Raw genomic sequence first — 17,165 nt, 5'->3', positions numbered from 1 at the left:
TGTAGTTGCAACCGTAGAAACCAAAGAGAGAGGAAGGAAGGGGAGAACAGGCTGGATTTTCAGAAACAGAAAGTGGGTGGCTGGTGTATTTTGATAAGAAAAGTGATATTTTGATCCAGAGTTGGATACCTCCCTCCCCCCCCACACACACACACACATACCAGGTGCCTGGAGACATGTATAGAGAAGTATAGTTGGTTTATATGTGTATATATATTGTTTGTGTCTTTGTGAATTTGTTTGCTTACAGTGTCTGCTCTGTGTCCAAAAAAACATTATGTCAGTGTAACCATTGCTTACATTTAAAAATGTATTTATTTTGTGCAGCAATAAGCAGTTGCAACTGACAATTAGAAAAGCAGGAGGAAAACATTGTTAAAAGTTCAGAAATCATTTTTGAATAACTCCTGACAAGGTAAAAAGAAAAGACCCCTGGCCTCCGCCTCTCGCCACACTCATACAACCTAATGTTACCTTGGTACAGAAAATACATTTGTTATGACCAAAGAGAAAATCAACTGTGCGGCAGTTTCACTTATGATATAAAGGTGTGAAATCCGCAAAGATACAGCTTTTCCTGCCTCACGTCCTTTACCTCCATTGATTTGCAGTCTACCCTAGTGATACATGTGAACCATGGCTAGTCAGAGTAACGGTGGCTTAAATCTTCATGACGACATGATGGAGAGCGCTCTGATCCGCTCTATATACTATGGTAAAATCAGTAAGGAGCATACGGAGAGGCTGCTGGAGAGACATGGGCACGAGGGCAGCTTTTTGCTAAGAGACAGTGAGAGCGTGCAAGGGGTCTACTGTTTGTGCGTACGGTGAGTTCACAAAATACAGTAGTTGCCGCCTAGGACTGAAGTCAGAAATGATTAGTCTTTCTTTTGTCTACCCAATACGTTTTTGTGTAGTTTTATAGGAGACATTGGTATTGGGCTACTAATTCTTCAACCATACTGCTTTTTGTATTTTTTCCCTTTGGTCGATTGAGAGCACCTGGCCTTTTTAATGATGTCACAAATGCAAACAACCTTAGGAATAGCCATGTAATTATATTGTATAATAAATTGTTAGTCCAGTTATATTGTATATGCGTAATTATAACTACTGAGAAAATATGTTGTGACATTTATTTGACTTAAATATATTAATTTGACAAATGTCAAATCTTTTACCCTAGGTCTCTGTATGATAAAGATAGAAGAAACATACAGATTTGTTATCTTTTATTTCTTTCTCATCAGAACATGAATGGATGATGGGTTGAGTCAAATGGATGTCTTGACTATTCTATTTTGTACTGCATAACCTATATGTCCATCAGTGCCTCATGTCTATGAGCAAACCACAGATTATCTGTGATATATTATGCTGTCTAAAGAGTAATTGCTTCAACATAGCAGAGTTTTCACAAATATTTTTGACATGGCACAAAAATGTCCTAAATTCAAATGTTAATCGATGTAATTTAAGTTTAGCCATAGAGTTGCTTTTAAAGCATTCTCTTCAAATTAAATGTTATTTTTTAAAGGAAACATCTCATTCATATTTTGAGTTGTATTGATGTGAGGAAAATAACTAGATACAATCAAGATTATCTAAAACTGTGGACAATTTTCACACCGTGTGAAAAGATCTTAGATTTGTCTTAAACAAACGTCAAAAGAGTTACATAGAAAGTACCAATTGTACAATTTCCAGACATCAGAGCAGATTACTTAATGTCAGATTTAATCTCAGTTTCATTTCCAAATTCCAAATCTGAAACCTAAATGCAACAACAATTATAAACATTTTTTCTATGCAGCAGAGCAAATATTTTTCTCATGAGTTGTGGATAGATCATTATTGTTTAGGTTAACACAAACACATGCTTACACACACTCACATACACATGCATGTAACACACTGATTACTACAATGAGAGGCGGAAGCATTCCAGCACTACCAGGTCTGAGACACTATCCCTCTTCAATACTTCAAAAATCGGAGTAGATTCAGAATTAACATTTTAATTCTGACACTTATATCCTTCCCTACACTTGACTGTTTCTAGGCAGACTCCATATGTCCACACCTACAGAATCTGCCATTCCTCTGAAGGATGGGCCCTTCAGGTGAGTGAATGGTCCACACAGGCACAAACACAACACATAAACATCTACTGTCAACATGTGTGTTTGTATGTGTTCATGTAGGTCGCTACAGGAAAAAGACAGCAGCATTTCAGGACTCTTGACAGGCTGATAGAAAGTTATAGAAGAGGCGTTGCCTCTGACATCATAACCCCCCTGACACACCCACTGGACAAGACACAGCTGCCAGACATAAGGCCAACAACAGGTATTTTGTGCTCTTAACCTATGTTTTCTCTCTTTCTACACACGTTTTATGATGTTCAGTATCCCGTTTTAATCACGCATACGTTTTAATTTCTGATGCAGATGTCTTTGATTGATTTTTCACACAGAGACGGCCTATATGGAAATGTGAAACTAACAAGTCATTCTCAGTAGAGGAGACTCTGCAACTGGTCAGGTGTGTTTTTAATGTGTTGATGTTTTTTTATGTTTTTTTATTTTTATTTTTTTATTTCACCTTTATTTAGCCAGGTAGGCTAGTTGAGAACAAGTTCTCATTTACAACTGCGACCTGGCCAAGATACAACATAGCAACAAGACACATACAACAGAGTTTCACATAGAATAAGCAAGCATAATAATCACAGTAATTACAGTAAAACAGTTTAACACTGAAGACAACAACAGTATTTAAACATGTTTTATTACAGTGTATACAAATTTAAATATGTAGTTTTACTTTGTTTTGTCTACACATATGGGCAGGGTTGCGGAGGGGGGGGGGGGGGTAGTGGGTTGGCGTAAGTAAATAAAAAACCTTGGGGAGGTGGATTTTGAGGAGTGTTCATTTGCTGTTATGTTATGTGCCCACCAGGTGGACTTACTCCTCTGTTTTTTACCCAAGATACTTCAAGCCTGCCCACTGATTGCTATGAGGATGTATACTGATCCAATATCTGATCTAAAGTGACTCCTACCTGGATGTGCAACATATGCCATGTGCTATTATACCAACTCAACAAAGCAAATGTTTATTTCAAACAAAACGGCACTACAAAAATGACCAGGATTAAGTCAAACTTTTTCCCAGCTTTATACAACTTAAAAAGTATTAATTTTTTCGTGCAATAATTGCACGAGTCATAGCATAGCTGCATGGCGATTGATGTATTACACAATCTACTTAAAACCTTTAGTCCACTGACTGTTTTGTATAAAACACGAGTGAATGAGTCCACATGGTATTCATGGCCACTCCCCACTGCCTACTAAGAGGCAACATTTCAAGCTTTGCTGTGCACCATTAATAAAGCACACCAGTTTCTGAAATAACAGTATGTATATGTGAGTCGCAGACACTTTCCATTTCATTCACAATTGCAGTTAATTTAACTCATGTTAACTATGGTATGTCATCACTTTTCCAATTCTTCTCACCATTGGAAACTTCTTAGCCTAACATAAATTGCTGTAAAGGAGCTGATTTCAATATGGATTAGGGTTAAAGAAGCCAATGGTGCTGCTGTCTCCATGCCAGCTTACCAGCTAGTGACTGGATCCTTCTCTGGAGTCTCTTCTGCTTCCTCCACTATAGTAATGTCATCCACGTATTTGGATAAGGGGGTAGGGACAATCTGACCCAAGGGACAAACAAATATTAGGCCTGGTTGTAGGTGTGTGTGTGTTTGAGTGTGTTGTACATTTACCTGGAACAAGTCTTCTCTTTCAAGGAGAAGTTTAATCTTCTTGGGAGGCTGGGGTATGGGTGGAAATAGAAGTTTGGACACCCTGAAACACACACACATGACACACATAGGTTATCAAAGGCCTGGAATCCTTACTGGTTTCAGCAGTTGCTGGTGGTAGGACATTGCAGAAACACTTCTGATGTGTTACTTTCCTGGCAGTGAATTGCTAAAATAGATAATTATTCATCTGCACATTTCCTCTTTTTGTTGTTCTGAGCAAACAGATTGGGGCTTTCCATCTCTTCTTTGAGGAAGTATAGTTAGTGTCTTTGTCTTGTTTATTGTTCCTCTCTTGCTCATCTTTCTCTTCTTCCTCACAGCCAAGTTGGATTGATACTCTTGAATTTAAAGACTACAGTGCGTTTTCTATGTATAAAGTAAGCTGAAGGAACCGGAGAGAATAAAGAGAGAAAGGATGCGTACCTCTGGGGCCTGAACAATATCAGAAATGCCAGGAGAATCATGGGTATTCCAAGGGAGATACCAATAATCACCAATGGGTTGAACTGGGTTGATGTATCCGCTGGCACGTCTAAACAAAACATTACACACACACACAAACACAAATTGATATGGCAGGTTTGGATGAACTCAAGTTATTACTGTGTTATATCATTATGATTGCTCACCAATGGCACTACTCCAGGCACTCCAGTGGTGAACTTCATGGCACTGCCCACTTGGCTTTGTCCTGATCTTTACCTGATAGGCGAGTGAGGGGTCTGCATTTGTTTCTATGTGAAATTCTACAATCTTCCTCAGCTTGTTAGGCACACAAAAAACAAAGACACAAACACACAGTTGTTTTACAGAGTTCAGTCAGCACACATCGTTTTGCGTAAACACACATAGGCATGCTGCCACAGGCGCGCTGTAGTGGTTGTACCTCTTTGTTGTTGATGGATAATTCGTATTCAAAGCAATTAGGCCCAAAGTTCCACTGGCTGTAGGGAGTAGCCCACTGGACTAGCAAATCCCCTCCCTTGACCCTTTGAACCGTGACATTGGCGGGAGGACTCAGCACCACTTTGAGAAACACAAACATAACTATATAAGACCACACATCCAGACACCCAGATCTGTAACATTTATTCACAGACACCCAGATCTGCAACATGTATTTATCCTTTGCAAAGTAATGCTCCTTCTGTTTTGTACATTAATAGTTTTATAGTTAATGTATTTTTTCATAGCAAAAAAAAATGTGTTTTCCAGTTGCATTGTCAATTGCTTGGAGGACCATGTAAGTTAAAAAACCACACAACAAAACCCACATGTGCTACAGGAAGAGGTGTGGTAGCCTTAGTTTATGTTTACTTCCAATTTTCAAACAAACCAGTAATGTCAGCTATGTCATGTGGTCTATCATCAGAAACATTTGGTAGACCTCTGGACTACACTTCCTGACAATGTCCTTCAGAGAATGTCAACATGGTACTTAGTTTGTATGTAAGTGTGTACTGTATATCTTCAGTACTAGTAGTGTGAGTGGTGGTCACTTACCTATGTTTTTGAAGTGAAACTTAGTAGTGTAGAGGCACGAGATATTAGGTGTAGACACGTTCACACTGAAAATCAGCGAATCCGCAGAATCTTTGCGAATAGCATCCACCTCTCCATGGCAATTGACCATGGCTCCGGACTGAGTTCCTCCACCAACATTATTCCCCACACAATCAACAGTAGAGATGGCGTTTTTTTTACACACACTGGGTGATGAAATCACACGTACATTCACACAATATACAGATTATATTGTGATTTGAATTAATACTTAACTGCTAATTGTCAATCTAATGATTAAAAACTGTGAATGACTGAGTCTGAATAACTGTGGGTCTTACATGACAGAGGCAGAGTATTGGCTGCCATCAGGGAGCTTGTGGGATGTCCAGGAGCAGTTGAGTTTATTGGACGGGTAGATGAAGCAGGAATATTCCTTTAAATAGTGACACTTCTGCTCTCCTGAGGCTGAATTGCAGTCCTTTCCCGGAGGATCTCTTAGACATTCTTTAACGAACGGCTTAGAAATGGTGGGCTACAGAGAGGAGAACAGCAGTAATACAGTTTAAAAAAACGTGTTCTGACCAGTCCATGTATTTATGAATCGGTTGTTGTTGTTGTTGTTGTTTTATAAATGTACATATTATACATTTTACAAATAATTTATAATCTTACTGATTCATATTCATAATAATCCGGAATATTATCCTGACAGAGGTTGGATGGATAAGGTTCTTCTCGACTCAGCAGGTCTGTCTGTTGAGTAGTGTGTGTGTGTGTATGCTCTGTTATTTGGTGTGTAGGTGAATCAGTGAGGGTATGTGTATGTTCTAATGTTTGGTTTTCATTCTGTTCAAAAGGATTTGTGTCTGTCTTGTTCCATCTCTCTGTTCCCTCAGTCACATTGGGTTCAGTCTGATGAGTCTCTGTCCCTGTCAGCACAAACCCTATTAACATCCCAAATAAAACACACATGTTTAGGCCTACCTAAAGACACACATATGAAAAACGTAAGACTCACCTCCATTCAAGGTAGCACCGGCAAACAAGACCCAGAATAGGGCACAAAAAAGAGAAGGCATCATAGTGAACCTAGAAAATATATAAAGGAACAGACAAACACACAAATAGGCATGAACTTACTTAACATATCTTCATCCAGGCACAGTTTCTATCGCAGTGTCATTTCCTAGATAACAGCTGCCCACTGACAGCTTCAAACATTGATCAATGAGCTGTAACTTCTACCTCAAAAAAGAAAAACTGAAAATGCCAGTGTTCAGGGTATAAATATGTCACTTATACGATGGGCACAACAAAAACAGTGTAGTGTGTCCTTTACACTACACTCCATTCATAGCAGACCACATATTTCAACTTTAGTGATGTATAGGGTGTCATCCAAAAGGTTTTTAAATACTAACGTGTCTGCAGTAGCCTTTACTAGCATTTATGCTAGATAAATATAAAAATTCATATATAATAATTAATCAAAACAATTAATAAAAACGTTTTTATCACAACTTGCTAATCTATCCTTCCCTTACCAGTTATCCTGTAGTGTTGTGCTTCAGTGCCTATCAGTCTGCTGCTCGTTTGTCTGTGAGATTGAGAGAGGCTGGACAAACACCCTGAGAGGAAGGAAACATGAAGGCGTCACCGGTACATTACGCCAGGTTCACACTTAAACGGACTCCGTGGTCAGAGGCTGGGCATAGCAAGACAATCTCTTTTGTAACTGGTTGGAAACGTCTTTAATACATCTGTTTCCTGATTGGTCGCAGGCATTAGACCCAACTTTTTTATAGGCGGCAAACGTAAAGAAAAGCCAAGCTATGCCGCTAGGCTAATTCTAAACAAATCCGGACAGTAGGCATATTCTTAAGGTAATTTCTTGTTTAATCGTGATATGTAATTGGTAGGCTATATAAATAATTTTTATTTGTATAGAATCAGTTGGTAATTTGAGACACAGTCTCGTAAAAAGATTAGTAACTGCTTACTGGGGGTTGGTTTTGTTCACCGTATTGAAAAAGAAAGTGAAAGACAACACAGCATTGTAACGACTGTCCACTTGTTCTTCCAGGTGTAGTACAGACATTATGGCACCTAATCGAGACTTTTTGAGAAGAAGAAAGACAGATTTTATAAGTATTCTGTCAAGTGACCCTTTCATCTTCGACATGGTGGATGAAAGAAATATTTTGACTGATCGAGAATGCAAAACCTTACTACACACGTTTCATTACGACAAGGAGGGAGCAGCAAGAACACTAATTGATAAGGTTAGAGATAAAGGCGAACCGACGAGCACAACATTTGTGAACTTACTTGAAGAGGAGTTGATTTTGGACACCTACCCCAGGTTGAAAGAGATCTTCAACTTGAATGCCAATCTCAGCAAAAGTATGCTACTATTCTCACCACAAACCTATCCTGTTATAATCATGTAATGAATTGTCAGTGTTAATGTTGGGAATGCTGACACACTAGATGTAAGTTGCTGTGCTATATTTTACAAAGCTAAACAAAAGTTAACACATGGTTTCTTTAATTTATATCTAGATCTTACACAAGAAGTTGGAATGATCGAGGTAAGGACTTTGACTGAAGAACTTCAGTATTAAACTATTGTTGTTACTGCAGATTTAAATGAAAATGCTAACAATTCACATAGACACGTGCCTACTTATAAGAAGAAACAATTATCTTCTAGTCCAAACAAATGGTATTGCATGCACCTTTGCTGTTATACAAACTTGTGAGGTTGTCTGTTGGGAACACATTAAACACATTTAACAGTACATTAATGATGATGTTATAAAGAGGATTCTTAAAACTTCTGCCCTGGTTAAAAAGATAAATTTAGCTTTTATATTTGATAATATACCTACAAATGGGAGACTGTTCCACACATAAATCAGGTGTGTATGCTATGCACGTGAGTATATTTTGGACTAAGTAAATCATTTTGTATGAACTTAATTAACTCATTTAATGATGCCCCCGTTTCTTTTCTCTCAGCGAGGAAACAACCCTCAGACACCAGTGAGACCGTCTGTGACTGTGACACAGCCCAGCTGTGAGTCTCCCTCTCAAACACACCCAACCAAATACTTGTTTGACATTTACTAAAGATAAACACATTTATTGTAAGTGATTGAACAAGGTTTCTTTCATTTATATCTAGATGTCACACAAGAAGTTGGAATGAACGAGGTACAGTAAGGACTTTTGTTGAAGAACTTCAGTATTAAACTAAATATTGTTGTTACTGCAGAGCATAATGATAAATGTAAACAAAAAGTGCTAACAATTCTCATAGACATTTAGCTACTTATAAGAAGAAACAATTCTCTTCTAGTCCAAACATGTATGGTATGCAACTTTGCTGTTATAAAAACTTGTGAGGTTGTCTGTTCGGAAAAATATGAACCAATTAGCAGTATGTTAATGACGATGTAGAGGAATCTTACAACTTCTGCCCTAGTTAAAATTTAAATTACAAATGTAGCTTTCATATTTGACAATGGGAATTTAATCATACAAAATTCCACTGCTGCTGTTTTTGTTGTTTTGTTTTTCAGGACATTTCCTATATGATGACCAGTGATCCACGAGGAATCTGTGTGATCATCAACAACGAGAACTTCAACGAGAACCCAAATCAAAAACGAAATGGAACACAGAAAGATGTTGGTGTGTACCATAACATAAACTTGTTTCTGAGTTTTGAAATAACTTGAGATGGATTTAGCTTTCGTGCATGCCTATGTACACAAGGACTTGGCTTGATCTTAAGTTAACTCAGAAGTTTGTGGCAGGATAATCAAATAGAATGGTGATTGTGAGAGTTGTAGTATTTTATATTGTGTGTCTTTTCCTCCTTGCAGATGCTCTGGTGAAGGTGTTCAGCAGGCTGAGATTCAGAGTTGTGTTGTGCCAGGACCAGACCAAGACACAGATGGCTGATGTGTTGCGTCATTTTGCGTCATTGAATTTAGCTGAGCTTCAGAAATGCAAAGTTAAGGAGTGGTCTGGCAGTCAGTTTACTGAGATTAAGAATCCTATCATGCACGGAGATGCCCTTGTCTGCTGTGCCCTGAGCCATGGTGAAAGAGGAGGTATCTATGGAATTGACGGCACAGTCCTCTCCATTTGTGAAATGATCTCCACTTTCATTGGGAGTGAATGCCCTGCCCTTAATGGCAAACCCAAGGTGTTCATCATTCAGGCATGTCAGGGAAAGAAAATACAGTCCGGAGTGTATGTGGACTCACCAGAGAAAGAGGAGGAGATGGAAACCGATCCCGGACCAGGTTCCACTTCACAACAATCAAACTACATTCCTGAAGAGGCAGATTTCCTAATGGCTATTTCCACTGTAGAACATTTTAAGTCTTTCAGAGATAGTGTTCAAGGTTCCTGGTTCATCCAGTCTCTCTGTAAAGAACTGGAAATAGGTTGTCTAAGGTAAGGTTGAATTCAATTGTGAAGTCAAAATAAAAAAGGCAAGGTCTGTGTTCATAGTGTGTTCATCATGTGCTGTGTTTGTGTCTCCAGGGGGGATGACATCCTGACCATCTTCACACGGGTCAATAACAATGTCAGCATGAAGGAGGCTGGAATTCTACCGGGGAAAGCAAAACAGATGTCAGAGCAAAGGTCAACTCTAAGGAAAACACTTGTCTTTCACTGTAAAAAGTAAATTCCTCACCCTGATATGTCTCACACTGATTGAGGCTGATGTAAGGGCACTGATTTACCCTTTTTTTTTCATAATTGTAATATAAACTTTATTGAAATCTTAGCCTATTTTACATTTTTACTTTTCTTAGAGACATATGCCTATGCAGTAATATGAAAACTACCTGAATAATAGGCTACATAATAATGTAATAACAAAAAGGAAGAACTTATACTTTCTTCTGCCAGAGCATTACATTTTGGTTGACAATAAACCTAATTTGTGAACCTGATTTAAAGACTCCTGTCCATTCCATTTACTTCCCAAAGTCCAGTGACAATGGTGACTCCTTTGTCACAATGGTGACAAAAGAAATTCATTGGTCGTGCTCGGTCAGACTTGTTGATACAAGTTACTGTGCAATTGTTTTCTAAAACCAGAACATCTAAGAGTACAAGTAACTGAATTAAAGTATTTTCTTCAAATTAATTCCGTTCTGACCAAATTTTGTAGAATTGCGCTGCGCTTATGCTTTTTACGGTATGAAAGTGGCACCGTTGTCTGGTATCGTTGCTAGGGCAACATCTTATGTTGATATAGGCAACAACATGCTCGACGACATCCATCAAGTTAGCCAGCTAGCTCTGTCTTTAGTCAACAACACAGTTAGCTTCCCAGCTCTCGCTACGGTAACTTGGTTCTAGTGATTGGTATCAACTGTATGTTTCTTCAACATGGAAGAAAATGTTTCTGGGAAAGATGCTGATATCCACGAATTAAAAGCCTCTGTAGAAGCCATTGACTTCCTATCCAGCATTGGTAAGTTACAACCTGTCCGCCAACTAGAGTACAGTATTAGTAAAAAAGTAAGTTCGATAACCGATTGCAAAGTATCCAGCTGGAAATGTATTGGTGCAAATTTAAGTAGAAGATGCACAGTCTCGGTACAGTATCATTAGTCTATTGCTGAAGTACCACGGAGGAGCTTATTAGCACTACGGAAGGGGCATCTGGTGGTGGCACCACCCATTGAGTTAGAGTCCACATTATAAAATAAAGCACCGTGCTGGAAAGAGCATACAAGATTTGAATATATACTCCCAAAATTCTGGATTGACATTCAAGCATGTATCTTTGAACCAATAATGTTTATTATTTGCCCTAACTAGATATTGGAACACACAGTGGACCAAAATCATTGTCATCATAAGCTTTATTTCGGACACGTACTGGACAATCTGGACACGGTCCATAGATTAAAAGACAACATACAGACAAACTTATAATAAAAACACTGAATGCCTATTTTACTGTCCTATGTGTAATGAGTATCTTCTTAATTTGCAGAGTCTGCTGATTTGCAGAGGTGTGTGTTCTCAGACGCTCTGGTGACAGTGTCTGAGGGGGGCAGGGAGCTTGGGGAGTTCAATGTGACGGTGGAGCGGGTCTCTCGAGGGGAGCAGTCATGCTTTCTGGTGCATGCTCACAGCCACGGAGCTATTGATAACACACCCTGTGGAACAGCTATAACAGGTGAAAGACAGATGCTTGGGATAGGAGAGTCTGTATTCTACTGGTTTTGTAATCTGTTTTAACATGGCTTTACATCTTTCCAAACAGCATACCTGTCCACGAGTCTAGAAACACTTGAGCAAGATCATCATGAGTATGTCAATGTAAGCCAGTTGAAATTATGTTCCCTTTCATTTGAGTATAAAGAAGTTGATAGCAGTTTAACAGGAGTGTTTACTGTAATGTTTAGTCCTTTTATCAACTTGCTTATTTCATGTGCTGTCTTGTTTCATTAACTTCCCATCGATCCTACTCTCAGCTTCAGGAACACATGCTGGACAGACGGTGTCACATGGTTCAGCAAGACGGACAGATGGTTGTCAAAAAAGTCACCACTGTAGGAGAGGTGAGAGCTGGATAGTTTTAGGGGAATATGAACACAGATTAGGATCCAAGATGATATATGTTTGTGTTGAACACTTGCAATTGTATGTGTTTGTTGTGAAGGAGGTGAAGAAACAGACTGTGTGTTATCCACTGGCCACTTTACGTGGGCTGGTTACTGAGGGTTCTAACCTGCTGCTGCTGAGACTTCTTTCTCTGAAGAAGAACGTTCCAGAACACATGACCTTCATCTCTTTTGATCAGGATACAAGCTTATCCTCCTCGACTTACGTAAGCTTGCGTGTGGGCTCCCATTTCTGAAAATCAAGAATGTGATATAGGATTCAGAGGTAGCAGAATAGATCACCTGACTGAACCATCATAACAGTTGCAGTCACTTCAATCAGTTCTCATTGTCTCACTCTTGACCTATGATTTTGACTGCTGTCCATCTACTTCCAGAGGGGTCTGGGTCTAAAGCAGCAGGCAGTGGGAGATGAGGTACTGGAGGTGTTTGGGATTGAGCGGTCAGTTGACTCAATGGAGGACATCCCTGCTACATGGCACTGCTATTTCCTTCCAGATGGGTAAGGAGACATATACTCTAAAGTATCCTGGATGCTAAATAATGAACTACATTAAAACCTTTTGCTGTCAATTTTCCTGTGTGGTTTCTGTTTAGTCACCTGGCCAGCAGAGTGCAAGTGGGTTCTCCTGTCACCATGAGGCTCCTGCAGTTGCCCCCACGGTCAAACAAAGGTATACACACTCACAGTAGTAGCAATAGTCTTGAGAAATTTAGAGACCAGTATCACAATAATTATATTGCGTGTATGTGTGTTTTAGAGGTGAGTGATGATAAGCCTGTGTTTGAGAAGAGGCCTCTGGTGTGGGAAGAGGACATGCAGATGCACTCCAAGTTCCTAGACAGAAAGGTTGGTAACTGACTCTTGGGAAAGTCCTATCTTTCCATCATTACAAAACTCCTTTACTTCTGGTGCTCACAGACCTGTATATGTGTGTGTGTATCCATGTGACCCAGGAGGAACTGAAGGCTGAGCATGCATCCTACCTGAGGCAGCACCCAGAGCTCCGTGTCATAATGGCTGACTTTCTTCAGTTCCTATTGCTGAGGAAACCAAGCAATGTGTTTCTGTTTGCCAAAGAATACTTCCTCCCTTTCTCATCTTGTCATCCCCCAAGAGGAACATTTAATTCATCATCACCCTAAGAATTGTATAGGCCTCCTTCACTTTTCTGTATCATTATTGTCAACCAGTAAATGCTTTGTTTCCTGTTAATTTAGTCTTCTTTTGGTCATGACTGGCAGGTACAGTAAATAAATCAAGGACATCATACTACCATTTCAGTATGCCCCAAGTAATCATAATAGGTTTCCTACTCTTATGTCTTTGTGTCATTTAATAAATAAGTAAAAAAATTAAGTCTTTAGAGGATCTCATTTTGACCTTTATGATTTATGTTTGCAAACCGTCAATATAGCTTTAATTTGACGCTTTTCCTCCCACCACATTAATTCACTCAGTGTAATATTTTACTGACTCCACCCTCTGACAACGAGTTAGACCAATGAACAGAGGCGAAGGCTTTTTATGTTCATTGCAAACTGAAAGTAAAAAAAAAAAAAACGAAAAACAAGAGGAACGGTTCTAGAAACTGTTGTTAAGTTTACCGTCACATTACAAACAAAAATATTGTCCGGTTTGGATAGATTATGCTATAAAGGTTGTGTTTCGCAATAAAGACTGCCTTTGAAGGTGAGTTTTGATTGTTGTACAATTTTTCAAATGAGTTACTTAAAAGCTCACTGACAAGCTCTTTGAGGACTTTTGCTAGGTAGTTGTTCGTTCGCTAAATACCTGACATGATTGTTACTTTGACACAAAATGGTTGTTCTGTAACTCACGATATATCTGTCTCCTTCTCTTCTGTAGGTCGTTATCTCTGTGTCTGGTGGTGTATGTTGTTGTGACCCCCCAGTGTAAGTGTGTTAGTGTGATGGACATTCTTAGTCTCTCTCGCATTGATGAGGAGCTGGACTCTTTTGAGGTGGCTGCCCTTTGCTTCCTGTGCCAAGATGTACTCAATAGGAAACGGCTGGAGAGCGTGAGTATGAATCCAATCAGGGTTCTGTTATATTATACCATGCAATAGTGTGAGTCACAGAGGAACACAAAAAATCAATTAAACATGACAAATGGAAACTGAAATGTTTGGTTTAATACTTTTTTTTGTGGTTTAAGGTGCGGGAGGGACGAGAATTATTCCTGAGGCTAAGAGAAAAAGATTTGTTAAAGAACAGCCATTTTTTGTCCCAACTTCTCATTACCATTCATCGAGAGGATCTACTCAGCTACCTAGAGACTGACAGTAGGCAACCAGAGCAAGAGTCTAATCCACAAACAGATGCAAGTCCTGCACTCTCCCAATACAGGTAAACACATATATAGTTTCACTTGTTACATTTCTGTTGGCGGCCCATCTCATGAAACATTGATGGATCTTTCTTATTCTCTTACCCTTTCTTCTCTCTTTTGTCCTTTCTCTATCAGGATGCTGTTATATCAAGTCTCTGAAGATGTAACCCAGGAGAACCTAAATAAGATGAAGTTTCTACTAAGCAACAAACTAGCAAAGGGGCGACTTGATCTTTGCACAGTAAAGACAAACACTCAAAACACTGAAATATATGACTTTGTAATTATATACTGAGGGCCTTTAAGGCCAGGGGCCCTGTTTACAGTTCTATTGTGTTTTTGCCACAAGCAAGCTAGTTTTCTTTGATGTTCTAGACGGCTTTGGGTGTGCTGGCTGAGATGGAGAGGCAGAATTGTCTGTCAGAGCAGACACTGGAAGTATTAGAGGAAACATTGATGGAATGTGATGCACAGCTGGCCATGAAAATAAAGCAATACAGAACAGGTACCCCACACACATACACACACAAGCAAGTTAAACTTCACACATATAACTTCTAATGCTGTAATGGTATGGTATGAAGGCTGTGCTGTTTCTGCCAAGAAGAGTGCCTAAATCATACTTAATTTCATGGACAGGGGGCTTTTTGTCACGGGAGACTGTTCCACACATAAATCAGGTGTGTATGCTATGTACGTGAGTATATCTTGGACTATGTAAATAATTTTGTATGAAATTTATTAACAAATTAATTGATGTCCCTGTTTCTTTTCTCTCAGCGAGGAAACAACCCTCAGACACCAGTGAGACCATCTGTGACTGTGACACAGCCCAGCTGTGAGTCTCCCTCTCAAACACACCCAACCAAATACTTGTTTAATTAAGACATTTACTAAAGATAAACACATTTGTTGAAAGTGATTGCAGTACACCCCTAGTGAACTACACAGACATAGATTTGTGTCAGATCGGGGCTTTCACTTGTGTTACTGTACACAGGTGAGGATGGAGAGCGCCTGTTCACAGATTCAGATCCGGTGTTCCCCTCTGATTCGGTAATCATTTGTTATTCAGAAGAAATCTCCTACAAATAAGTCCTTTTTGGTGACCAAGTCTTGTATGACAGTTTATTTACTCACTACTCTTTGTGTATGTCTCCTGCAGATTGGATATTATCCCATGACCCACAATCCTCGGGGGTGGTGTCTCATCATCAACAATGAGCACTTCGAGACTGATGAGTTAACCAACCGTCCAGGGACAGAGAAGGATAAGAGTATGCATTGTAGCTTGGTTGTCCTCGTCACTGTCTAGTCATATAGGGCACAGATTTGAGGGTTAGGGCTTTGAGAGACCAAAATACAGTAATTGTGAGAAAGAGACATAAGGATATACATAAGAAAATAATATAAGCTATTGAGAGATAATTGACATTTCAATGGTATAACTGCTTACTCTTTCTCTTCCTCATCTTAGGTGCTATTGAAAGCGTTTTCTCCCGGTTGGGGTTCAAAGTAAAGGTGTTTGATAATCTGACAGCAGCTAAAATGTTGAAGGTGGTTGAAGATCTGGGAAAAATGAATCATTTTGATGCAGATGCACTGGTGAGATGGGATAAAAGTTAGGCTTGGTGGAATATAGGCCGTCTTAAAAGTCTTAACAGCCTTATCCGTATACACCTCATTACCATGAAGAGTCTGTTGTGTACAGACTTTATATTTGTGTCTCTGCTTTCTGTGTGTGCTCATAGGTGGTGTGTGTTCTGTCCCACGGAGAGATAGGGTGTGTGTTTGGTGTTGATGGGGGAAAGGTGACCGTGCGTTCCCTCACCTTTCCCTTCACCAGCGGGGAGTGCCGCTCCCTAGCAGGAAAACCCAAACTGTTTTTCATCCAGGCCTGCCAGGGGTCAGGGTACCAGCGCGGAATGTCGCCAGCCGTGTCCCCAGAACAGACTGAGGGTCGGGGGACGTTTGAGTCAGACGCAGGCCCTGTCCAGTCCATTCCCTCAGACGCAGACTTCCTGATTGGCATGGCAACAGTTGAGGAGTGCAAGTCATTCCGTAACACTAAAGAAGGTTCCATCTACATCCAGGAGCTCTGCAGACAACTGGAGAGGGCAGGAACCAGGTAAGAGGGGATCATTTCACAGTGCCTGTGCAGTGTGGTTTTATGGTGTGTATTTGTTTTTTTGTGTGTACATAATGTGTTCACCTATGTTGTCTTGAAGCAGGGAGAATATCCTGACAGTGCTGACTTGTGTGAACAGTGAAGTCAGCAAGGGAGAGTACTTATACCATAAGCAGATGCCTGAGCCCAAGTACACCCTTACCAAGAAACTTGTACTGCCCTTCATCTGAACTAAATCATTATCCAGTGGGCCGATACACTGCAGAACAACTGGATCATCCAATAATGGACTCTCATTTGATTGTTCACAACATCATTGAGAGAAAAGGTAGAGAATATTAGTTTGTGATCATACACATAATTAGCTGCATAGTGTTGTCACACTAAATGCTACCTATTTATGTTTTATTAACTATCATTATTCATCATTATCATTATCAAATTATGTTTGTAAGGCAGCAAAAAAACATGAATAAACCCATGAGTTTTGATTATTTGAAAGTAAGTAGGTCTACTGTACCTATCCTAGAACAAAAATACTTTTATAAAATACACTGACTTCAAAATAAACAAAATGCAATGATAAGCAGTGATATTGTTAAGATTATATTTTTGTATTTGGCTATTTGCTTGTCTTCTATTTCTTGTCTCACACAAATAAACTCACGTTATAAGTTG

At 39.5% G+C, this 17,165-nt stretch overlaps 5 protein-coding genes and 1 long non-coding RNA gene across 10 annotated transcripts; 4 read left to right on the top strand and 2 right to left on the bottom strand.

Moving 5' to 3' along the window:
* The first annotated feature begins 151 nt into the window (after positions 1-151).
* LOC124472851 (SH2 domain-containing protein 1A-like) lies at positions 152-3,226 on the top strand. 2 transcript variants are annotated; one of them, XM_047027977.1, is made up of 5 exons: positions 152-827; positions 2,063-2,123; positions 2,205-2,349; positions 2,477-2,544; positions 2,992-3,226. In XM_047027977.1, the coding sequence occupies exons 1-4, from the start codon at positions 637-639 to the stop codon at positions 2,497-2,499; spliced, it is 420 nt and encodes a 139-aa protein (XP_046883933.1). In that variant the 5' UTR covers positions 152-636; the 3' UTR covers positions 2,500-2,544; positions 2,992-3,226. The 2 variants fall into 2 exon arrangements, with proteins under 2 accessions (XP_046883933.1, XP_046883932.1); XM_047027976.1 differs by having other exon boundaries at positions 165-827; positions 2,962-3,226.
* Positions 2,773-6,969, bottom strand: LOC124472833 (granulocyte-macrophage colony-stimulating factor receptor subunit alpha-like). 3 transcript variants are annotated; one of them, XM_047027936.1, is made up of 10 exons: positions 6,886-6,969; positions 6,360-6,430; positions 6,014-6,270; positions 5,680-5,873; positions 5,339-5,544; positions 4,722-4,861; positions 4,465-4,597; positions 4,259-4,367; positions 3,794-3,875; positions 2,773-3,721 (listed from the first exon to the last, which is right to left on the bottom strand). In XM_047027936.1, exons 2-10 carry the CDS (start codon positions 6,421-6,423, stop codon positions 3,626-3,628), a joined length of 1,281 nt encoding a protein of 426 aa, XP_046883892.1. In that variant the 5' UTR covers positions 6,424-6,430; positions 6,886-6,969; the 3' UTR covers positions 2,773-3,625. The 3 variants fall into 3 exon arrangements, with proteins under 3 accessions (XP_046883892.1, XP_046883893.1, XP_046883894.1); XM_047027937.1 differs by having other exon boundaries at positions 4,465-4,537; XM_047027938.1 differs by lacking the exon at positions 6,014-6,270.
* Positions 6,970-7,018: 49 nt separating this feature from the next.
* On the top strand, positions 7,019-10,317 carry LOC124472834 (caspase-8-like). Its single transcript, XM_047027939.1, has 8 exons — positions 7,019-7,224; positions 7,425-7,744; positions 7,904-7,932; positions 8,363-8,420; positions 8,529-8,557; positions 8,926-9,037; positions 9,232-9,811; positions 9,902-10,317. Exons 2-8 carry the CDS (start codon positions 7,441-7,443, stop codon positions 10,044-10,046), a joined length of 1,257 nt encoding a protein of 418 aa, XP_046883895.1. The 5' UTR covers positions 7,019-7,224; positions 7,425-7,440; the 3' UTR covers positions 10,047-10,317.
* A 54-nt stretch (positions 10,318-10,371) lies between these two features.
* LOC124472841 (ciliogenesis associated TTC17 interacting protein) lies at positions 10,372-13,623 on the top strand. The gene is made up of 9 exons (XM_047027961.1): positions 10,372-10,844; positions 11,373-11,558; positions 11,646-11,701; positions 11,857-11,943; positions 12,045-12,212; positions 12,384-12,508; positions 12,604-12,680; positions 12,768-12,856; positions 12,964-13,623. Exons 1-9 carry the CDS (start codon positions 10,760-10,762, stop codon positions 13,150-13,152), a joined length of 1,062 nt encoding a protein of 353 aa, XP_046883917.1. The 5' UTR covers positions 10,372-10,759; the 3' UTR covers positions 13,153-13,623.
* On the bottom strand, positions 11,382-13,911 carry LOC124472857. The gene is made up of 3 exons (XR_006956662.1): positions 13,849-13,911; positions 12,114-12,238; positions 11,382-11,950 (listed from the first exon to the last, which is right to left on the bottom strand). It is a non-coding gene; the product is annotated as an uncharacterized LOC124472857 (long non-coding RNA).
* On the top strand, positions 13,560-16,805 carry casp8 (caspase 8, apoptosis-related cysteine peptidase). Of its 2 annotated transcripts, none has more exons than XM_047027926.1 (12): positions 13,560-13,699; positions 13,877-14,048; positions 14,186-14,376; positions 14,495-14,600; positions 14,735-14,864; positions 14,999-15,039; positions 15,140-15,197; positions 15,360-15,415; positions 15,525-15,636; positions 15,837-15,964; positions 16,111-16,487; positions 16,591-16,805. In XM_047027926.1, exons 2-12 carry the CDS (start codon positions 13,941-13,943, stop codon positions 16,715-16,717), a joined length of 1,434 nt encoding a protein of 477 aa, XP_046883882.1. In that variant the 5' UTR covers positions 13,560-13,699; positions 13,877-13,940; the 3' UTR covers positions 16,718-16,805. The 2 variants fall into 2 exon arrangements, with proteins under 2 accessions (XP_046883882.1, XP_046883881.1); XM_047027925.1 differs by having other exon boundaries at positions 13,561-13,699; positions 16,588-16,805.
* Positions 16,806-17,165: the final 360 nt, after the last annotated feature.

Source organism: Hypomesus transpacificus, chromosome 10 (assembly GCF_021917145.1).
Source record: "Hypomesus transpacificus isolate Combined female chromosome 10, fHypTra1, whole genome shotgun sequence".
NCBI classification, from domain to species: domain Eukaryota; kingdom Metazoa; phylum Chordata; class Actinopteri; order Osmeriformes; family Osmeridae; genus Hypomesus; species Hypomesus transpacificus.
The sequence above is the reverse complement of the archived record's forward strand: the minus strand, read 5'-3'. Positions and strand labels throughout refer to the sequence as shown.

Bases quoted from the DNA above. Each gene is read 5' to 3' on its own strand.
- LOC124472851 (XM_047027977.1), top strand. From the start codon at position 637: ATGGCTAGTCAGAGTAACGGTGGCTTAAATCTTCATGACGACATGATG. The intron at 828-2,062 runs GTGAGTTCACAA...GACTGTTTCTAG, and splicing joins GTCTACTGTTTGTGCGTACG to GCAGACTCCATATGTCCACA. The intron at 2,350-2,476 runs GTATTTTGTGCT...TTTTTCACACAG, and splicing joins AGACATAAGGCCAACAACAG to AGACGGCCTATATGGAAATG.
- LOC124472833 (XM_047027936.1), bottom strand. From the start codon at position 6,423: ATGATGCCTTCTCTTTTTTGTGCCCTATTCTGGGTCTTGTTTGCCGGT. The intron at 5,545-5,679 runs GTAAGACCCACA...TTCATCACCCAG, and splicing joins CAATACTCTGCCTCTGTCAT to TGTGTGTAAAAAAAACGCCA. The intron at 3,876-4,258 runs GTACGCATCCTT...TGTGTGTTTCAG, and splicing joins ATATTGTTCAGGCCCCAGAG to GGTGTCCAAACTTCTATTTC.
- LOC124472834 (XM_047027939.1), top strand. From the start codon at position 7,441: ATGGCACCTAATCGAGACTTTTTGAGAAGAAGAAAGACAGATTTTATA. The intron at 9,038-9,231 runs GTGTGTACCATA...TCCTCCTTGCAG, and splicing joins TGGAACACAGAAAGATGTTG to ATGCTCTGGTGAAGGTGTTC. The intron at 9,812-9,901 runs GTAAGGTTGAAT...TTGTGTCTCCAG, and splicing joins CTGGAAATAGGTTGTCTAAG to GGGGGATGACATCCTGACCA.
- LOC124472841 (XM_047027961.1), top strand. From the start codon at position 10,760: ATGGAAGAAAATGTTTCTGGGAAAGATGCTGATATCCACGAATTAAAA. The intron at 11,702-11,856 runs GTAAGCCAGTTG...TCCTACTCTCAG, and splicing joins ATCATCATGAGTATGTCAAT to CTTCAGGAACACATGCTGGA. The intron at 12,213-12,383 runs GTAAGCTTGCGT...ATCTACTTCCAG, and splicing joins GCTTATCCTCCTCGACTTAC to AGGGGTCTGGGTCTAAAGCA.
- casp8 (XM_047027925.1), top strand. From the start codon at position 13,941: ATGGACATTCTTAGTCTCTCTCGCATTGATGAGGAGCTGGACTCTTTT. The intron at 14,049-14,185 runs GTGAGTATGAAT...TTGTGGTTTAAG, and splicing joins ATAGGAAACGGCTGGAGAGC to GTGCGGGAGGGACGAGAATT. The intron at 15,198-15,359 runs GTGAGTCTCCCT...TACTGTACACAG, and splicing joins GACTGTGACACAGCCCAGCT to GTGAGGATGGAGAGCGCCTG.